The sequence below is a fragment of the Salmo salar genome, chromosome ssa20, assembly GCF_905237065.1.
Source record: "Salmo salar chromosome ssa20, Ssal_v3.1, whole genome shotgun sequence".
NCBI lineage: Eukaryota > Metazoa > Chordata > Actinopteri > Salmoniformes > Salmonidae > Salmo > Salmo salar.
This window is the reverse complement of record NC_059461.1, coordinates 3,355,519-3,378,141: the sequence shown is the minus strand read 5'-3', so window position 1 is coordinate 3,378,141 and position 22,623 is coordinate 3,355,519. Positions and strand designations below refer to the sequence as shown.

At 43.6% G+C, this 22,623-nt stretch overlaps 1 protein-coding gene across 4 annotated transcripts in view; it reads right to left on the bottom strand.

The window, feature by feature from the left end:
- Positions 1-22,623, bottom strand: part of LOC106579808 (scavenger receptor class F member 2) — a 31,518-nt gene that overhangs the window by 6,528 nt on the left and 2,367 nt on the right. The window contains exons 2-10 of one of the 4 annotated variants that reach the window (XM_014160001.2): positions 18,209-18,267; positions 17,960-18,061; positions 17,173-17,692; positions 12,981-13,199; positions 12,126-12,254; positions 11,418-11,521; positions 8,595-8,709; positions 7,796-7,920; positions 349-504 (exon numbers count right to left, since the gene is read on the bottom strand). In XM_014160001.2, the coding sequence (XP_014015476.1) occupies positions 349-504; positions 7,796-7,920; positions 8,595-8,709; positions 11,418-11,521; positions 12,126-12,254; positions 12,981-13,199; positions 17,173-17,692; positions 17,960-18,061; positions 18,209-18,267 (1,529 nt within the window). Of the gene's footprint in view, positions 1-348; positions 508-7,795; positions 7,921-8,594; positions 8,710-11,417; positions 11,522-12,125; positions 12,255-12,980; positions 13,200-17,172; positions 17,693-17,959; positions 18,062-18,208; positions 18,268-22,623 lie in introns of all 4 variants that reach the window. The other 3 variants (XM_045704269.1, XM_014160000.2, XM_014160002.2) reach the window with 3 other exon arrangements.

Genomic DNA, 22,623 nt, shown 5'->3' with positions numbered 1-22,623 from the left:
AAAATTGCACATGGGGGAAGGAACTGGGCTCAATGGCACATGATAAGGAGAACTTACTATCCTATTAATCTAATTAGCTTTCCAGAGGTGTGTGACTCACAGTGCCCTTGTGACAAACAAATCCCACTCCAAGAGTGTGAGTACGTGTGAGTGTGCATGCAACCGTTCGGGCCAACATGTGTTTATTTGTGAAATTGCCGTGTCAAATCAAATCACAGTGTTTGTTTTTCTTTCCTGACGACTTCATGGGGTTTCACATTGTTTAGACGGGGCCGCCTTCACTGTGTGTGTGTGCATGCGTCCGTGCTTATTGAGGGTGTGTGTGCTTGTGCGTGCGTAATTACTCACCTTCATGGGGAACACAGTACACAGGGCCATCATCACTGGGTTCCTCTTCGAAGGAATCGAAGGACTCCTGGGAGGACCAGGAGGAGGGGCTGGGCAGCTCAGCTACAGAGGGGGGCTCGATGAAGCTGCAGTTGAATGTGTTCTCAGGGTGGTGGGCTACTGGAGGGGTTAGGGCACAGAGAAACAGGGTCAGAGAAGGAGGGGGAAGGGAATGGCACTACCAAACAGGAACAACAAATGGAGATGTGAGTGTGTTGGGGTTGTAATGAAAGATAAAGGGTAGCTTGAGACAAAGTTATGTTTGAAATGATATAAAACTTTTCTGTGATGACGTATATGATCAAGTCCTTGATTTGTGGGTGTGCATTGGACATTTTAATATCTGGTCTATCTATTCTTTGAACAAAAGTATTTACTGAGAAATTAGCTAGCGAATGCTATTTTTCCTAAATGTAGATCCTCCCTCCCTCCCTCCCTGCCTCCATGTTGGTGTATTCTGCTGACCCTTCAGTCTGAGGACAGCTGTGTTCTGTTTGGGACGCCTGTGGTTGCTCTCCTTTCCCCATCTGGCAGTGGACTAACTGACTGTGTGTGACTGGGCGTTAACTGGACACATCAGATTCGTCTACATACATCCCCCCTCCACCCGATGACACATGAGCCCATCCGTTTGTTCTCCGCTGACACTAAGCTAACCCTAAACCGTGTTTCGGCTGAAAGATCCCCTCTAACTACCCTGAGTCTCTATGTATTGGATTTGATTTATTTGACAGTTTGAAACACAATCCGCCACACAAGCAGATTTATTGCATGTAAAATCAACGAGGAAGAACCAATTAAGTTTTACAACATATTTCCATTTTGGTCCTTATTGTGGTATAAGATATGGTTGTGGCATGGATGTCATCTTCCAAACTGTAAAACAACTGACCTCTAGTAACAACAGCATGGCCAGGTGTAGTACAGCTACAACTAAATGACTACCAGGAGATGTGTCAACACAAGGGCAGCAGAATTCTATTACTCTCACAACACTAGTGAAATCAGGGGACTTTGTTGGTGGGAATTTCCACTGACAGCTGAGCTTATTATAAGGATATCCAGCAGACTGCACAGTCTCGGAATGAATAATTCGGATATTGTTCCTGGAAAAATTGCAATACTACAGTACAATGGTGACTGGATGATTATATTAAGGAACTTGACTTGATGTAGATTACATTTGTTGGATTGTAGCAATGGCAGTAGGTTAGAAACAATATACTGTAAACAATACCCACCAGATATTTATCCAGGAAAATAACTTCATAGCTGCTTTTCTTCAAGACAAAAAATATTTTGCTCAAATTCAATGAAGGCGATACATACATACATACATTACATACATACATGTCTGAATGTCTTTATGAGTGGTTTGCACTTTCTCTATTGTAGCAGCCCTTCTGTGATAGACTAAAGAGAACAGATGCAATGTAAGTAGCAGAGTGGCCCTAAGCTCATTGACTAACTAACCAAATGCTGTACTAGACTATAGCAGACAAACAGTACTGGTGAAGTGGCCAATTGGTATAGTACAGGGCGGGGGTAGGCAACTAGGTGGTCGGGGGGCTGGAACATAATTAGAATAATTCATACACTGCAAATTGACCCCAACTAAGCCCAAAAAGACGTTGTATTTGAAAATAAGAGTCATATCCTACCCTGGTTACATTGAGACATATACATCACGTCTCGTTTTTATTTTTTTTATTATTGGCAATACTTTTCTAAATTAAAGACATTTTTATCTGAATTCCTGGTGATTTTTTAAATTTTTTTTAATCAAAAACTAAAATCATAGTTTTACTAAAAACTTTGGGGGGCCCGCGGGCCGCGTGTTGCCGACCCCTGGTATACACTCTTAGAAAAAAGGGTTCCAAACGGGTTCTTCGGCTGTCCCCATAGGATAACCTATGAACCGATAATTAGAACACTTTTTGGTTCCGAGTAGAACACTTTTGGGTTCCTTGTAGAACCCTCTGTAGAAATAATACAAGGTTCTTCAAAGGGTTCTCCTATGGGGACAGCAGAAGAACCGTTTTAGGTTATATTTAACTTTTTTTTCCTACGAGTCTAGGGTCTATTGTAAAGTAACTAAGCCTCCGTTATCTTAACGCAACAGTAAACTAACAACTGCTGTCCTTGGATGTTCACACCAGACTAAATGTCCGGAGCCACATTCATCTTAAGAGAGAGACAGGACGCCACTGAAAGCCCAAAGCCCTGCCTACACAGAGGCCAACGTTGGACAACCGTGCCCCAGCTGCACAGTCCTATAATAGCTGCCTGTGAGGCCAACAACACTGGAGCAGGTGGTCCCACTCTACATCACTTTTCACAGGGAAGCATTCGGACATGTAATTGCATCCCAAATGGCACCCTATCCCCTATATAGTACACTACTTTTGACCAGAGCCCACGCAGACACACAGAGTGCCACGGAATGGGAATGGGGGAAGCCAGCCAGCCGAGCGTCAGATAGCTAGCTATAGTATAGGGCATGGAATGACAAAGTCGAAGCAGTTTGGAGGTTTAATAAGTAGAGGAGGGGGATGGGGGAACATTTACGTATTGAGAAGCGGAGGAGCTATGAGCTATGCAAGACAGAGCAAACGTTTTCTTCCTTGTCCTCCTCTCTCTGTTTCTCTTTCCTTTATCTTGAGATGGGTGAGAGTTTGTGTATGAAGGAGCTAAATGACCTATGCAAAAACAGCACACATGATTTCTTCCTATTTCTCCCCTGTCCCTCTTTCCTTTGCCACATCTGTTGTAGTGTGTTGACCCCAGTGTGGATAAATCATAGGTCTGACACAGGTTGGGGTAAATTTGGCCACTTCCTGTTTTTAGTCCAGTGGGCCTCCTGCGGAATGTTGCAGGGACTGAAGGAGCCCCAGGGAGGGTAGAGTTTCAAAACGCTGGCAGGCAGGCCACACTTCTGTAGGCAGGCAACGAGGAAAGCAGAGCAGAGCAGAGTGGCCTGGCTCTGGGGAGGGAGGGAAAGGCTGACCAGTTTATCTCCCCTTATGAACAAGAGGAGGATCTATAAGCTTCAGTGGGAGAATGACTGTAAAATGAATTGGGTTGTCATGTATTCTTGAATGTGAGGGAGGAAAACTTAAGAGAAAATTGCTTTTGGCTTGGACCAAAAACTCTATTCTACTCTCTGAAATTCCCAAAGTGGTAGTTTGTTCTAGTTGATTGCAACCCAGGCATGGCATATGCTTTGCGTATACAAGAATGAAAGGGCTTGTTTGTTTGAAAGGAGGTCGGACGCTCTGACTTTTAACCTCTCTGGGCCAGTGGGACGCTTGCCTACTCAACAGCCAGTGGAATCCCGTGGCGCGATATTCAAATACCTTTAGAAATGCTATTACTTCAATTTCTCAAACATATGACTATTTCACACCATTTTAAAGACAAGACTCTCGTTAATCTAACCACACTGTCCGATTTCAAAAAGGCTTTTCAACGAAAGCAAAACATTAGATTATGTCAGCAGAGTACCCAGCCAGAAATAATCAGACACCCATTTTTCAAGCTAGCATATAATGTCACATAAACCCAAACCACAGCTAAATGCAGCACTAACCTTTGATGATCTTCATCAGATGACACTCATAGGACATTATGTTATACAATACATGCATGTTTTGTTCAATCAAGTTCATATTTATATCAAAAACCAGCTTTTTACATTAGCATGTGACTAGCATGTGACTAGCATTCCCACCGAACACTTCCGATGAATTTACTAAATTACTCACGATAAACGTTCACAAAAAACATAAATTATTTTAAGAATTATAGATACAGAACTCCTTTATGCAATCGCGGTGTCCGATTTTAAAATAGCTTTTCGGTGAAAGCACATTTTGCAATATTCTGAGTAGATAGCCCGGCCATCACGGGCTAGCTATTTTGACACCCACCAAGTGTGGTACTCACCAAACTCAGATTTACTATTAGAAAAATTGGATTACCTTTGCTGTTCTTCGTTAGAATGCACTCCCAGAACTTCTACTTCAATAACAAATGTTGGTTTGGTTCTAAATAATCCATAGTTATATCCAAATAGCGGCGTTTTGTTCGTGCGTTCAAGACACTATCCGAAGGGTAAATAAGGGTGACAAGCATGGCGCATTTCGTGACAAAAAAAATCTAAATATTCCATTACCGTACTTTGAAGCATGTCAAACGCTGTTTAAAATCAATTTTTATGCGATTTTTCTCGTAAAAAAGCAATAATATTCCGACCGGGAAACCCTGTTTTCGTTCAAAGACGAAAAAATAAAAACATGGTGTCGGCTCGTGCACGCGCCCCAGTCTCATTGTTCTCAGATCGACCACTTACCAAATGCGCTACTGTTTTTCAGCCATGGCCTGCAAAGTCACCATTCAATGTTCTGGCGCCTTCTGAGAGCCTATGGGAGCGTTAGAAAATATCACGTTGTGCCAGAGATCCCCTGTTTTGGATAAAGATGATCAAGAAGGCCAAGAAATAGTCAGAGAGAGCGCTTCCTGTTTGGAATCTTCTCAGGTTTTGGCCTGCCAAATGAGTTCTGTTATCCTCTTACATCTAGGCGTTCCGCTAGCGGAACACCTGCTCCAATATCCAATGACGGGCGTGGCGCAAATGACAAATTCCTCAAAAATCCAAAAACTTCAATTTTTCAAACATATGACTATTTTACACCATTTTAAAGACAAGACTCTCCTTTATCTAACCACAATGTCCGATTTCAAAAAGGCTTTACAGCGAAAGCAAAACATTAGATTATGTCAGCAGAGTACCCAGCCAGAAATAATCAGACACCCATTTTTCAAGCTAGCATATAATGTCACAAAAAACAAAACCACAGCTAAATGCAGCACTAACCTTTGATGATCTTCATCAGATGACACGTCTAGGACATTATGTTATACAATACATGCATGTTTTGTTCAATCAAGTTCATATTTATATCAAAAACCAGCTTTTTACATTAGCATGTGACGTTCAGAACTAGCATTCCCACCGAACACTTCCGGTGAATTTACTAAATTACTCACGATAAACGTTCACAAAAAACATAACAATTATTTTAAGAATTATAGATACAGAACTCCTTTATGCACTTGCTATGTCCGATTTTAAAATAGCTTTTCGGTGAAAGCACATTTTGCAATAATCTGAGTAGATATCACGGCTAGCTATTTTGACACCCACCAAGTTTGACCCTCACCAAACTCCGATTTACTATTAGAAAAGTTTGATTACCTTTCCTGTTCTTCGTCAGAATGCACTCCCAGGACTGCTACTTCAATAACAAATGTTGTTTTGGTTCAAAATAATCCATAGTTATATCCAAATAGCGGCGTTTTGTTCGTGCGTTCAAGACACTATCCAAGGGTGACGAAGGGTTACGCGGCCGACGCGTTTCGTGACAAAAAAATTCTAAATATTCCATTACCGTACTTCGAAGCATGTCAACCGCTGTTTAAAATCAATTTTTATGCTATTTTTCTCGTAAAAAAGCGATAATATTCCGACCGGGAGTCGTTGTTTACGTTCAAAGACGAAAGAATAAAAACATGGGGTCGCCTCGTGCACGCACGCGCCAATCTCTGTACTCTGATCGACCACTATCAAAATGCGCTACTGTTTTTCAGTCAGGGCCTGCAAAGCCACGATTCAGCTTTTTGCCGCCTTCTGAGAGCCTATGGGAGCCGTAGGAAGTGTCACGTAACAGCAGAGATCCCTTGTTTTGGATAGAGATGATCAAGAAGGCCAAGAAATGGTCAGACAGGGTACTTCCTGTACAGAATCTTCTCAGGTTTTGGCCTGCCAAATGAGTTCTGTTATACTCACAGACACCATTCAAACAGTTTTAGAAACTTTGGAGTGTTTTCCATCCAAAGCTAATAATTATATGCATATTCTAGTTTCTGGGCAGGAGTAATAATCAGATTAAATCGGGTACGTTTTTTATCTGGCCGTGAAAATACTGCCCCCTATCCATAACAGGTTATACTCACAGGCACCATTCAAACAGTTTTAGAAACTTTAGGGTGTTTTCTATCCAAATCAAACAATTATATGCATATTCTAGTTACTGGGCAGGAGTAGTAAACAGATTAAATCGGGTACGTTTTTTATCCGGCCGTGCAAATACTGCCCCCTATCCCCAACAGGTTAACAAAATGCAATTTCTAAAGCCTCTGGCCGATTGTTTATATGTTACAGTAAACTTTGAGGGTGTTTTTAGAAAATGCTGTTAATGTGCCATGACACAAGACAAGTCTCTGACAAAGACAATACTGTTCCAGTGTGTGTTTCTATGCAGGCGTGATGAAGACAGCTGTTAGCTGAACTAGTCAGCTGAAGAAGAGAAGCACATGCTACTCATTGTGAAAGAGAGGAGAAGTGAAACGAGGTCACTGCTGTTTAACTCTTTCATCGCCACTTGTTTTTTAACGACCGCTTTAAAAGGTGTAATATTACTCTGTAGAGTGACTACAATGATGTCCACAAATAGGGCACTTCTCCGGCCCTTCAAAATATACTATACTCAGACCATCCATGCATTCAGAGCAGATGTCCATGATTCAATTGATCTCCTACATAGCAGAGCCAATGCATCCTGGCCAACGCCGATTCAGAACATGGCTGTGTCTGGAATGTCTAAAGATTCCAGAAGGCATCTGGGTAGAAAGGGGAGAGTTATTCAGTATGTAAGCTATGTGTAATGTCCTTAAAGCTGACCTGAGATGGGTCCTGACAGACAGACAATCCAAACCTCCCTCCCTCCACACAGACAGACAGACAGACGCTACTCTCCACATTACTAATAACACAGCAGCCTTTGATAAGGTATCACTCAACACCAATCAGACGTACCTGAGCACCACATCACTACACTGACCCTTTCTGTCTCTCTTACTAACACAGCCTTCATCCCACTAGAAGAGGAGCTCAGGAGAGAGGAAGTGAGGGGTTGTAATAATATGAACACATGGTATTTAAGAGGTGCCAAGAATAATAAGGCCCACAACCATTGCATTCCTCTCAGATGAAACCCCAAACCCATTTGGCAGCTGCAGTACACTTTTCAACCCTATTCATTGTCTGAAAACCACTCAACATAGTCACAGAGACAGGTCACAGAGCAAAGGGAAAATGAAAATGATCTCTCTCTTTTGCTGAAGAGTTAGAGGTTTGTAATGACTAGAGACACAGAAACTATTAGGACATCAAGAGACATGAACAAAGGAGGTTTGAGGACAGCAACAGTGGCTTGGTTAGTGTCCAAAATGGCACTTCTTTTCACCAGAGCCCTTAAGAAATAGGGTGCCATTTGGGACACAGAGGAGCCTCTGTCTTGGCATGGTGAAGGCAGTAGCCTATCAGGGAGGAGGGATTAGGGCTTACCGACTACTTTAGGCAGCTTCTGCCGTCTCAGTGGGATCCGGGGGAGTTTGGTGCTGATTCGGCTGAATCGTCCACACAGGATCCGCCTGGCTTTTTTACTGTTGGTAGAGTTGTCTTGGTCAGGACTGAGGGAAAGAGGGAGGGGTGACGCCATGGAAAACATACTAAATTACTAAACCATACAAACCGATTCAAATGTGGGTGAGGTTCATCTACACTGACACGCTTGCAGTACGAGCTACATGCCATGGGCCACTTGAAGAAAAAGACCAAACACACTTATCATACTGACCCATTTTGGATTTGGCAACATAAGATATACTGTGCAGGACGTTTAAACTCGGTTGTAACCTATAACAAGGACCCACAGTCTTTCCTGATCAGGTATCACGACCAGGAAAAACCCATAGCCCTAACTATACTGTAATACTATATATCAAAAAACCCATAGCCTTAACTATACTGTATGTACTGTAATACTAATATATGCATATATATATATATGATATATATGATATATATATATATGATATATATGATATTATATATATATATATATATATATATATATATATATATATATATATATATATATATCATTGCTGTCAAAAGAAAAATATTGTAACTCCATTTGTGCCTACTTTATTTTTTTCCGACAGTGACGATACAAGATAAAAGGGTAAAAACTCTTTAAAGGATGTAGCCCTCTGCTATTTTAACAAGGAATGGTCCAATCTTCTCTAACCCTCCATCCCATCACCTGCCCTTACTCTACACCAGGCCTGTGTCTGTCACTCACTTGTGGTGGTGTTTATTTCTGCAGAGGCAGCAGCAGCAGAGGAGTGAGAGGAGGACAATGAGCAGAAAGAAGACCAGGGTTCCCGCCGCGATCACGCCCATCCGCTGGTTAGGCTCTAAAACAGCAGACAGACAGACACAAGCAGGGGTTTATGGGTGTGCCACACTGGTACAGATTGCCAGTGCCAACCAGAGCCAACAGAGCCATCTGTATATATCTGGTGCCAACTGACATTCTCTGTCAGAACTCCCTGAACTCCCAGAACCAAGACTCTGGAGCTGAAACTCAAGCCTTTCTGCACTATGTAAATACTGTCGACATATCGTCTGTACCATGAAGTGGGCATTGAAGAGATATCCAATAGAGATAAGTAATAGATGTTAAATTCAGCCATGCATGCAATAGCACTCCTCTCTAAAAATCACCAGTCGTGGATCCACTTAACTGACTTCTAGAAGCATCCACTGAACCCTATCCTTCACTCACTCTATTACCCCTCTGCTACGATTCCCTTTACCCCCATAATTCCTTCATGATTTAGAAGCACCCTCCCTTTCTAGGCTGGTTACACATAAAACTCAGTGTCTCCCGACCCCTCCAGTCTCAGCCTCCAGTATTTATGCTGCAGTAGTTTATGTGTCAGGGGGGGCTAGGGTCAGTCTGTTATATCTAGAGTATTTCTCCTGTCTCATCAGGTGTCCTGTATGAATTTAAGTATGCTCTCTCTAATTCTCTCTCTATTTCTTTCTTTCTTTCCCTCTCTCTCTCCCTCTCTCGGAGGACCTGAGCCCTAGGACCATGCCTCAGGACTACCTGGCCTGATGACTCCTTGCTGTTCCCAGTCCACCTGGCCATGCTGCTGCTCCAGTTTCAACTGTTCTGCCTACGGCTATGGAACCCTGACCTGTTCACTGGACGTGCTACCTGTCCCAGACATGGTGTTTTCAACTCTCTAGAGACAGCAGGAGCGGTAGAGATACTCTGAATGATCGGCTATGAAAAGCCAACTGACATTTGCTCCTGAGGTGCTGACCTGTTGCACCCTCGACAACCACAGTGATTATTATTATTTGACCCTGCTGGTCATCTATGAATATTTGAACATCTTGGCCATGTTCTGTTATAATCTCCACCCGGCACAGCCAGAAGAGGACTGGCCACCCCTCATAGCCTGGTTCCTCTCTAGGTTTCTTCCTAGGTCCTGGCCTTTCTAGGGAGTTTTTCCTAGCCACCATGCTTCTACACCTGCATTGCTTGCTGTTTGGTGTTTTAGGCTGGGTTTCTGTACAGCATTTTGTGACATCAGCTGATGTAAGAAGGGATTTATAAATACATTTGATTGATAAGCATCTCTAGGCCTATGGAGCCCTGATCAAAAGTGGTGCACTGTAAAAGGAGAGCAATTTCAGATGCAGCCTTAATCACCACAGACACACTGCAGCCAGATGGCACCGTCACTGAGATAACCTAGCAGTTAGATAAATACTGGTGGCCCCTGGCCCTCTATGTCCCTCTGCTGTCATAGAGGCTGTGGAAGAATGGTTGTGTGTCCTTGGTGTGGCGTGTAGGGCCTCTATGTTCACAGCTGGATAAAGGAAGGGACTGGCCTGGCACAGCTGAATGGCCTGACCCAGTGACATCATCGCCGCTTCCCAACATGCCCATTTGCCAAAACCTCTGGTGACCTCGTTTCCTCTCCTCCCGCTATCCCATCTCTTTTCCTCCTCCAGTTCTCTCTCTCTCTCTCTCTTACTCTCTATTCATTCTTTATTGCTCTCTTTGCTTTATTCTCTCTACCATCCTCCCTCACTCTCCATTTTTTTCTCCCTCTACCATCCTCCCACTCCCTCTCCCATCCTCCCTCACTTTCTCTAGCTACCATCCTCCCTCACCCGCTCTACCATCATCCCTTTCTCTACCATCCTCCCTCCCTCACCCTCCTTCTTTCTCTCTCTCTTTACCATCCTCCCTAACTCTCTCCCTATTTTTCTCTCAACCATCCTCCCTCATTCTCTCCCGCTTTCTCTCTCTACCATCCTCCCTCACTCTCTCTCCCTCTTTCTCTCCCATCCTCCCTCACTCTATTTATCTTTTTTCTCTCTTTCTCCCTCTCTTTCTTTCTTTTCCCCTTACTTTCCTTCTCTCTCACCTTCATCCCTCCTACCACCCCCCCCACCCCGTCTCTCTCTCTCCGGCTGGATAGGAACAAGGCCAACAAACACAGTAGTAAAAAAGGACACCAGGCATTCTGGAAAGGCCATCAGGGTTCCTCCATGTCAACTCTACTACAGTAACCTGAATAAACGTGTGTTAGCGCTCGCTGTCTCCGTCCAACTCACAGACAGACATGCTATACATGTGCTGCGTCACTGTTAGCAACTGGCTATTTAGACATTTGGGACCTTCATGTAGAGTGCACCCATTTTATATGATCTCTATGGTCGCGTGTAGGCAGGGGTGAGTTTTCTTTACATCCTGCATTCCTTAAAAAAATCAAATATATGTTTATTAACACTAGAAGCACCAGGGTTTTTTAACACTAGAAGGACCAGGGTTTTTTAACACTAGAAGGACCAGGGTTTTTTAACACTAGAAGCACCAGGGTTTTTTAACACTAGAAGCACCAGGGTTTTTTAACACTAGAAGCACCAGGGTTTTTTAACACTAGAAGAACCAGAGTTTGACGCCCTTAGTACTCCGCTAAGAACACCTTTTTTACATCTGAATATTGTCTTGCGGTGTGGCTGCCTTCAAAAACAACGACCTAACATTCTCCCAGATCTGGAAAAGTGAATGAGGAAATACAGAGAGTGGTTTCCTTACGTAGGTTGCAGGCCCCAGACACTGGGTTACAGTTGTTGTCGTGACAGGTGCAGGTCTGGGCACAGTTCACTCCATACTGACCCATCTGACACGTCATGTTGCAGCTAGAAGACAGACACATACAACATCTTAGTGACTGAGACAGGTGCATTGAAATAGACAGGGAATAAACTAATAATGTACTACAATGACTATATGAAGCTCCCTCTTCACTGACTGACTGACTACTGGCGCTGACTGAATAACGCTTACAGGTATAGGATCTTAATTTGATCACTCTTTTGTTGCTGAGAATTTTCCTGAAATGCAGATTCACGGAAAACCCACACTAACAAGGTTATATTAAAAATGCCATGTAGCCTCCTTGGCCAAATAATAGCCTAACCACCGATCAAGCAACATTATGGACTAAACGTTCAAATCCTGTGCTGCAGGATTATTTTGCTGTGACAAAAGGGGTCAAATTAAGATCCTATATCTGTACGTACAACCAGGAGTTTTTCCCAACCACTAGTGACCTGGGCACTAGAAATATGCTAGGTTCTAAAGGGTTTACTGGTTTGGCCATGTAATCAGGAAACCTCTAGGCGTGAAGCATGAGTGCGTACAATTTTTTTTTAAATTGTTGAACATTCTGTCTGAGTATTGTAGACATGAGGGGAGGCGCATACAGGATGTTTTGATGCGGGTTTCATTCTCGTGACTTACTATGTCCCGTAAAATCCTGGGTCACACAGGCACTCTCCGGTGGCAATGTGACAGACGCCGTTAAAACAGTGGCTGCAGTCATTCTCACAGTTATCCCCATAAGTTCCGTTGGGACAACGCACCTCACACCTAGAGGACAGGACAGGATGGGACACAACTTGAAGCAATATTGATTATAGTCATTGTAATCATAAAAAATAAAGAAAATACTGAGTCACGTCTCAGAGCCATTAGCAACGCAAGTTCAATCCTCTGATGTAGTAACTATAAGACAGTATCTACGTAAATCACATACTGAAAAGTACTGTAAAAATGTGTACACACTCAGAACATTAGCACAGCACGCGCGCATTGGTTAGTACAAGTTCAAATCTTTGAAATGATTCTTTCAAGTGCTTGAAATGGAAATACAAAAAGTCTGAATGATACGTTGGCATGAGAACAAGTGGACAACATGACTGCACTAAACAATAAAGATAATGTGTTTTTCCACATCATCTGTCGATATGAAATGTTATGTTGAAATTCTACAAAGTTTAATACCCATTAGGGCAATAAATATTTACTCTCCTACTAAACAACTACAATGAACCCTAATGGAATGTGAACATGTGTGTGTGTGTTTGTGTGTGTGTGTGTGTCTGTCTGTGTGTGTGCGTGTGTGTATGTGTCTGTGTGTATGTGTCTGTCTGTGTATGTGTATGTGTATGTGTATGTGTGTGTGTGTGTCTGTGTGTGTGTGTGTATGTGTGTGTGTGTATGTCTGTGTGTGTGTGTGTGTGTCTGTGTGTGTGTACACACGTTTGTGTACCCCTGTCCGTGGGTCCAGGTGTATGCGTGAGGCCTCTCTCTCACCTGTCCCCGATCCAGCCGGGGTTGCAGTGGGAGCACTTTCCGTCGATGCGGTTGCAGAAGTGGCCGTCTTTACACGGAGGACACACATCCAGGCAGTTCTCTCCGAAGAAGCCTGACAGGCACATCTGGTCACACTTGGTCCCGTTCCAGCCCCTCTCACAGGTTACACACCTGCCCTCGGTTATCTTACAGGGCTGCTGCCCCTTACAGTGCCCACACCTGGGGGGAGAGAGAGAGAGACATTAGAACACCTGGGGGAAGAGAGGCCAAAAGAGGGGGAGACAGAGCACCTGGGGGGAGAGAGAGGAGAGAGGGGGAGACATTAGAACACCTGGGGGAGAGAGAGGGAGACATTAGAACACCTGGGGGAAAAGAGGCCAAAAGAGGGGGAGACATTAGAACACCTGGGGGAAAAGAGGCCAAAAGAGGGGGAGACATTAGAACACCTGGGGGGAGAGAGACCGAAAGAGGGGGAGACATTAGAACACCTGGGGCAAGAGAGGCTGAAAGAGGGGGAGACATTAGAACACCTCGGGGAAGAGAGGCTAAAAGAGGGGGAGACATGCCAACAACTGGGGGGAGAGAGGCTGAAAGAGGGGGAGACATTAGAATGGAAGTGGAAACATTGGTTGTGTGAAAAATGGCACCATATTCCTTATGTCGTGCAGAGAAAGTATTGCACTATATAGAAATAGGGAGCTTTTTGGACGAAGCTGAGTCTGTCATCACAATTTGGGAGCAGCATGACTATTGGATGACATTTTGGTCAGTTTAGGTAATATCTCATAGTTTTGGTGCTGTCAAAACAATGCCTTATATGCAAGATAACACTTGAGGATTTGCTACATTTGGGACCTGTATACATTTTCAATGTGTGTAGTACAGATGTAGGATCTTAATTTGATCACCCTGTTGCAGAACTTTTAATGTATGAGATTTTAAAAAGGCTTCTGAAGTTTGTAATTTCCACTTTTACATTTTAGACTTGATTTTCGCTAATGAAAAATGTATCAACTCCTCCAAAATTGTCCATTAATTATAATCCACATAATAATTCACATGTCCTGTTGCAGTAAACTGGCTGAAATTAAGATTCTACACCTGTACCTATCCTTAGAATATCTACAACACTAAGGTTAGAGAAGTGTGGGAAAGTTGCTACATTGCGGTTGTACAGTCATGGCCAAAAAGTTTGGCACCTTTGTACTTTAGTAAAATAATACACCATTTCTTCCAGAAAACCATTGAAATTAAAACATATTTTGGTATCCACATACTGTATGTATGTGTTTGGTGTGCATTTAAACAAAAACAAAAAAACTGAATAATTTAGTAAGCTTATTCCACAAAGAAATCCTAAAATATCCCGGACAATATTATTCAAACCTTCTAGAAGTAGTTAGAAATAATAACATTTCAAGCATGTGATTCTCCTTTACTTTGGAAATGAGCTCACCTGTGGTGAGTTGCAGGTACCTGCAATATAAAAATCATTAAAAGAGGTCAGACACAAGATTGTAGTCAAGCATGGACAATCTGAAGGCTACGAGTCCATCTCCAGAGACCTTGAAGTTACTTTTTCCACTGTATGCAATGTTATCAAGAAGTTTAAGGCCCACGCCACTGTAGCCAACCTCCCTGGACATGGCCACAAGAGAAAACTTGATGGAAGATTGCAGTGAAGGATTGTTCAAATGGTGGAGAAAGCACCTCGGTCAACTGTCCCACAGATTCAAGCTGACCTTCAGACACAAGGTAGGACAGTTTCAACTCGCACCATTTGTCGCCAACTCAATGAAAGGGGGTTATATGGTAGGAGACCAGGAGGACCCCACTGCTGTGAGAAAGACATAAGAAAGCCTGAATTCACACCTGAACATGCCAAAATCCTTCTGGGAGAATGTCCTGTGGACAGATGAGACCAAATTACCGTATTTTCCGCACTATTAAGCGCACCTGAATATAAGCCACACCCACTGAATTTTTTTTAATTTTTTATTTTGAACATAAATAAGCCGCACATGTCTATAAGCCGCAGGTGCCTACCGGTACATTGAAACAAATTAACTTTACACAGGCTTTAACGAAACACGGCTTGTAACAAAAAATACAAAATTAGCAGTAAGCTTTAGTTGTCTTTTGGCACTGAGTCAGTTCCTCACGCTGCTGTTTCCAACGTCTTATCATCGACTCATTAAGACCAAGCTCCCTTGCAGCACCTCTATTTCCTTTTCCAACAGCCAGATCAATCACCTTCAACTTGAAAGCTGCATCATATGCATTTCTCCGTCTTTGCCATGATGAGGGTGACAAAGTGACTACCGTAATCAGAATGATGTGAAGTTTGAGAGAGCTCGATTTAATCTAAACAGTAAACAAAAAAGTTGTTTGACCTTAACCCGTTCGGCAATTTCATTGGTCTAATGAAAGCTTCATGCTGCCAAAAAACTGAGCACGTCACAGAATGTGTTTTTTTGGAGAAGAAAAAAATTGAAAGCAGGAAAAATCCATATATTAGCCGCGTCATTGTTTAAGCCGCGAGGTTCAAAGCTGGGAAGAAAGTTGCGGCTTATAGTCCGGAATTTACGGTAGAGCTTTTTGGTAAAGTACATCATCTCTACGTTTACAGAAAACAAAATGAAGCCTTCAAAAAAAGAACACCTTCCCTACAGTCAAACATGGAGGAGGTTCAGTGATGATTTGGGGTTGCTTTGCTGACTCTGGCACTGGGTGTCTTGAACATGTTCATGGCATCATGAAATCAGGAAAATACCAAGGCATTTTTGAGCGCAATGACGGACCATGTGTCAGAAAGCTGGGTCTCTGTCGAAGGTCATGGTTCTTCCAGCAGGACAAGACCCAAAACACACTTCAAAAGGCACTCAGGAATGGTTCAAGGCAAACGCTGGACTGTTCTGAAGTGACCAGCAATGAGTCCAGATCTAAATCCCATTGAAAAGTTGTGGAGGGATCTGAAAACGCAGTTGGGAAAAGGCACCCTTCAAATTTGGGAAAACTGGAGCAGTTTGCACAAGAAGAGTGGGCCAAACTGCCAGTACAGAGGTGTAGGAAGCTCTTCAATGGCTGTAGGAAACGCTTGATTGCAGTTATTTTTACCAAAGGCTGTGCTACCAGATATTAAGTCTAGGGTGTAAAAAAATTTGCAATTTCTGTTTCTTTTCTGATTTAAATGGATATATTAAGTTCTGAATCAAAACAAAGGTTCTGTAATATTAACAGTGAAATAAAGAATTGTGGAGACCAAATACTTGTCAATTTCAACTTATTTTTTTCCCCCAATTTCGTGGTATCCAATTGGTAGTTACAGTCTTGTCTCATCACTGCAACTCCCGTATGGACTCGGGAGAGGCGAAGGTCGAGAGCCGTGCGTCCTCTGAAACACAACCCAACCAAGCCGCACTGCTTCTTGACACAATGCCCACTTAACCCGGAAGCCAGCCGCACCAATGTGTCAGAGGAAACACCGTACACCTGGCGAACGTGTCAGCATGCACTGCGACCGGTCCGCCACAGGAGTCGCTAGCGCATGATGGGACAAGGACATCACTGCCGGTCAAACCCTCACCTAACCCGAACGACCCTGGGCCAATTGTGCGCCGCCCCATGGGTCTCCCGGTCGCGGCCGGCTGCGACAGAACCTGGACTCGAACCCAGAATCTCTAGTGGCACAGCTAGCACTGCGATGCAGTGCAATTTCAACTTATTTTTAGGGAAAATTGTGAGTTACTTGAAAAAAGTGCAAAGGTGCCAATATTTTTGGCCACGACTGTATAACACCAGTTCTGCAGACCCTGAACAAGGTTATCCACTTCAACTGAATGGCTTCAGCATATTGGATGATTATTATGAGATAATGTGAACACCAATTCCCCAGTATCTCCCTATTAAACTGTTTCTCCATGACCTAACATGTTGAAGATATGTTAGGCGTTATCAGCTGGAGCTTATGTCAATTCATATTTTCAAAAAACACTGTACAATATAATATGGATTTGAACGTTAAGATCCTTAGCAAAAATAAAAGAGAAAAACTTGTGCTTTAGGATCATTGGCTTTTAATGTTTCGCATCGGTTACATTTTCATGAAAAATGTATGTTCCCTATTCTGTTAGAATAATACTCGATATCCAGTGAACTCGAATGTTTCCCCTCCAGTGTTTTGGTTCCTCACCTGTTCCTGCAGTTCTGTCCATAGAATCCAGCGGGACACGGTTCCCTGCAGAACTTCCCTCGGTACCCCGGCGTACAGGTACACGAGCCATCTGCCTGGTTGCACTTCCCATGAATACACTGACAATACCTCTCGCACCGCGGGCCCCAAAGTCTCTTCTGGCACTGGCACCGACCCGTAAACTGCTCGCATGGTGAGTTATTGCAGTTACACTGGATGGCACAGTTCCTCCCCGACCAACCTAGACTACAGTTACACCTTCCTGTGTTCTGGTCACAAACAGAGTTGAGACTGCAGTAGCAGTTGTTAGCACACTGAGGGCCCCAGAAGCCATGGTGGCATGTGCACGAGCCCGTGTCCTGGTCACACTTGCCCTTCTGGCAGAGGCAGGGCTTCTCGCAGTTGGGACCCCAGCGGTTGGGGTTGCATGTGCACTTGCCCGTCACGTCGTCACAGTGGCCGTTGGGGAAGCACTGGCACTTGCCCTTGCAGTCCGGGCCCCAGAATTGGGTTGGGCACTCTGGGGAAGAAGGATAGAGACCTTTTTAGATGATCACCGGAACTTCACAAGTCAAGGAATATAATGTTGAATGGTTTCGACATTTCCCTCCTGTTGGTTTAGGACAGCATATTCAACACCATTCATTCAGAGCTGACAGTTCAGTTTCATTTCAACTATTAACTGTAACATAATGGTTCCCTTGACAATGAAAGTACAAGTCATGGCCATGAAAGTGATTTCAATATATACGTTTGAAATATAGTATCACAAAAGCAAGTTGCTTACTTGTATCACAACTGGCTCCAAAATATCCATGGCGACAGCGACATTCATTGGGCCTGACGCACACCTCATTCTCCTTACAGGTAAAGTTCCCTACACAAAGAGCTGGTGGGAGGAGGTGAATATTGAATTATTATTAGCAATATCCACAACATGGAAAACCTACCATGTTGTGATGTTACTGATATATTACAAATGTGAATATGAAGAGGTATGGAAATACTGTGTTTTGATGTTGATATGTATACATACGTGTCAAACATTCATCGCCTAGCTGCCCCCACCCGCTGCAGCATACCAAGCCTGGTGACCTGAAACAGAGGGGAAGAAAAAGGAGCGTGTCAGAGAGGAACAAGATAAGACAGGAAACACTCAGTGTAGCACAACAACACGCCACAGCCCTGAACCACCACCAATACCAATACCATCTCCAACACTATCACCACCAGCACCACCACAACCATCACTACCACCACAACTACTACCAACACTATCACAACAACTACCAACATTATCACCATCAGCACCATCACTACCACCACAACTACTACCAGCACTATCACCACCACCACCACTGATACCACCACAACTGCTACCACCACTATCACCCACACCAGCATCAACTACCATCACCACCACTATCACTCCCATCACCACTACTACCACCACCCCCACTACCACCACAACTACTACCACCACACCACCAACACCGTCACTATCCCCACCACCTCAAAATAGTATTTGTTTTCTTTTAAACTTTCAGTGTTTCATTGAGCCTGGAGTGTCAGATGGACAGGGGTTGCACTTTTGGGACTAATCTATTGGTTCCATTGCGCCAGGCAAGCTACAGCTAAAATATCTTAAAGAAAACAAATACTTTTTTAAGATGACCCCACGTCTAGCCAGAAAGTAGTGGGGTGTGCGAGTTTAGAGAGGCATGGCGGTCTAGTCGGTGGCAGAAACACCGTGCACTGCGCTGATCGGATCTCTCCTTTTGCTCCCACACCACTGACCTCCCAGAGGACCCAGCCACACTTTTCCTTCCTCTGAAGTGTTGGGGATGGCATTCTGCCTTCAGTCAGACACAGGGAGTGCCCGCATACACAGACTCACCGATAGAGACACACTTTTTTTACTCTAAAACTATGCCAGCTTATCTCCTCTGTTATGTCTCAAAGCTACTTCTGTGACACGCAGGTAGGCTGAGTTTGAGAGATTCTTTACAATTCTGGATTAAAGGTATGCAAACATGGATCAAAAGCTGCCATGAACCTTTGTAAACTATGAACCAGATCCACTCTCAGTGAGGTGTTTCCAAGGTGGTCAATGGTATCTGTGTAATGTAGATAAATCACATTGTTCATGTACGGGGTTGAACCCATCTGACCTTTGACACACAGTTCAATCCATCACAGCTCTGGAGAAGACAGAATTTTTTCTTTGTGTGAAAGATGTGGTTTAGAAACAAAGATGGACCCACATTTGTATTTCGTAACTCCTATATTAGTGATTTGCCACTTCGAAGGGCGTCTAGTACTGAATTCCTCATTCAACATTACATTTGTTTCTTGAGACTGACAAAATCAGATAGCAGCTTTACCACTTTTTTATGGGTTTGCTTTGCATTTCTCACTTTCCCATGGTACTTTATGATGCACTGAATACTGACAAACAATGACATGTGTACCGGCATTGTTGATGTTGTCAACGGCCCATTTATAGTCAGGTAGCTGATTTAGTAAAGTCCAGCTACAGTAGAGCTGATTTAGTAACACCCAGCTACAGTAGAGCTGATTTAGTAACACCCAGCAACAGTAGAGCTGATGTAGCAACACCCAGCTACAGTAGAGCTGATTTAGCAACACCCAGCTACAGTAGAGCTGATTTAGCAACACCCAGCTACAGTAGAGCTGATGTAGCAACACCCAGCTACAGTAGAGCTGATGTAGCAACACCCAGCTACAGTAGAGCTGATGTAGCAACACCCAGCTACAGTAGAGCTGATGTAGTAACACCCAGCTACAGTAGAGCTGATGTAGTAACACCCAGCTACAGTAGAGCTGATTTAGTAAAGTCCAGCTACAGTAGAGCTGATTTAGTAACACCCAGCTACAGTAGAGCTGATTTAGTAAAGTCCAGCTACAGTAGAGCTGATGTAGTAACACCCAGCTACAGTAGAGCTGATGTAGTAACGCCCAGCTACAGTAGAGCTGATGTAGTAACGCCCAGCTACAGTAGAGCTGATGTAGTAACGCCCAGCTACAGGAGAGCTGATTTAGTAACGCCCAGCTACAGTAGAGCTGATTTAGTAACGTCCAGCTACAGTAGAGCTGATTTAGTAACGTCCAGCTACAGTAGAGCTCATTTCGAAACACCCAGCTACAGTAGAGCTGATGTAGTAACACCCAGCTACAGCAGAGCTGATTTAGTATCACCCAGCTACAGTAGAGCTCATTTCGAATCACCAAGCTACAGTAGAGCTGATTTAGTAACGCCCAGCTACAGTAGAGCTGATTTAGCAACGCCCAGCTACAGTAAAGCTGATTTAGCAACGCCCAGCTACAGTACAGCTGATTTAGCAACGCCCAGCTACAGTACAGCTGATTTAGCAACGCCCAGCTACAGTAGAGCTGATTTAGTAACACCCAGCTACAGTAGATATTATTTAGTGACACCCAGCTACAGTAGAGCTGATTTAGTAACACCCAGTTACAGTAGAGCTGATTTAGTAACACCCAGCTACAGTAGAGCTGATTTAGTAACACCCAGCTACAGTAGAGCTGATTTAGCAACACCCAGCTACAGTAGATATTATTTAGTGACACCCAGCTACAGTAGAGCTGATTTAGTGACACCCAGCTACAGTAGAGCTGATTTAGTAACACCCAGCTACAGTAGAGCTGATTTAGTAACACCCAGCTACAGTAGAGCTGATTTAGTAACGCCCAGCTACAGTAGAGCTGATTTAGTAACGCCGAGCTACAGTAGAGCTGATTTAGTAACGTCCAGCTACAGTAGAGCTGATTTAGTAACGTCCAGCTACAGTAGAGCTGATGTAGTAACGCCCAGCTACAGTAGAGCTGATTTAGTAACACCCAGCTACAGTAGAGCTGATGTAGTAACACCCAGTTACAGTAGAGCTGATTTAGTAACACCCAGCTACAGCAGAGCTCATTTCGAATCACCAAGCTACAGTAGAGCTGATTTAGTAACACCCAGCTACAGTAGAGCTGATTTAGCAACACCCAGCTACAGTAAAGCTGATTTAGCAATGCCCAGCTACAGTAAAGCTGATTTAGCAATGCCCAGCTACAGTAAAGCTGATTTAGCAATGCCCAGCTACAGTAGAGCTGATTTAGCAATGCCCAGCTACAGTAGAGCTGATTTAGTAACACCCAGCTACAGTAGATATTATTTAGTGACACCCAGCTACAGTAGAGCTGATTTAGTAACACCCAGCTACAGTAGAGCGATTGTAGCAACACCCAGCTACAGTAGAGCTGATTTAGTAACACCCAGCTACAGTAGATATTATTTAGTGACACCCAGCTACAGTAGATATTATTTAGTGACACCCAGCTACAGTAGAGCTGATTTAGTAACACCCAGCTACAGTAGAGCTGATTTAGTAACACCCAGCTACAGTAGATATTATTTAGTAACACCCAGCTACAGTAGAGCTGATTTAGTAACACCCAGCTACAGTAGAGCTGATTTAGTAACACCCAGCTACAGTAAAGCTGATTTAGTAACACCCAGCTACAGTAGAGCTGATTTAGTAACACCCAGCTACAGTAGAGCTGATTTAGCAACACCCAGCTACAGTAGAGCTGATTTAGCAACACCCAGTTACAGTAGAGCTGACATAGCAACACCCAGCTACAGTAGAGCTGATTTAGTAACACCCAGCTACAGTAGATATTATTTAGTGACACCCAGCTACAGTAGATATTATTTAGTGACACCCAGCTACAGTAGAGCTGATTTAGTAACACCCAGCTACAGTAGATATTATTTAGTGACACCCAGCTACAGTAGAGCTGATTTAGTAACACCCAGCTACAGTACAGCTGATTTAGTAACACCCAGCTACAGTACAGCTGATTTAGTAACACCCAGCTACAGTAGATATTATTTAGTGACACCCAGCTACAGTAGAGCTGATTTAGTAACACCCAGTTACAGTAGAGCTGATTTAGTAACACCCAGCTACATTAGAGCTGATGTAGCAACACCCAGCTACAGTAGAGCTGATGTAGCAACACCCAGCTACAGTAGAGCTGATTTAGTAACACCCAGCTACAGTAGATATTACTTAGTGACACCCAGCTACAGTAGATATTATTTAGTAACACCCAGCTACAGTAGAGCTGATTTAGTAACACCCAGCTACAGTAGAGCTGATTTAGTAACACCCAGCTACAGTAGAGCTGATTTAGTAACACCCAGTTACAGTAGAGCTGATTTAGTAACACCCAGCTACAGTAGAGCTGATTTAGTAACGCCCAGCTACAGTAGAGCTAATTTAGTAACACCCAGCTACAGTAGAGCTAATTTAGTAACACCCAGCTACAGTAGAGCTGATTTAGTAATCCCCAGCTACAGTAGAGCTGATGTAGTAACACCCAGCTACAGTAGAGCTGATGTAGTAACACCCAGCTACAGTA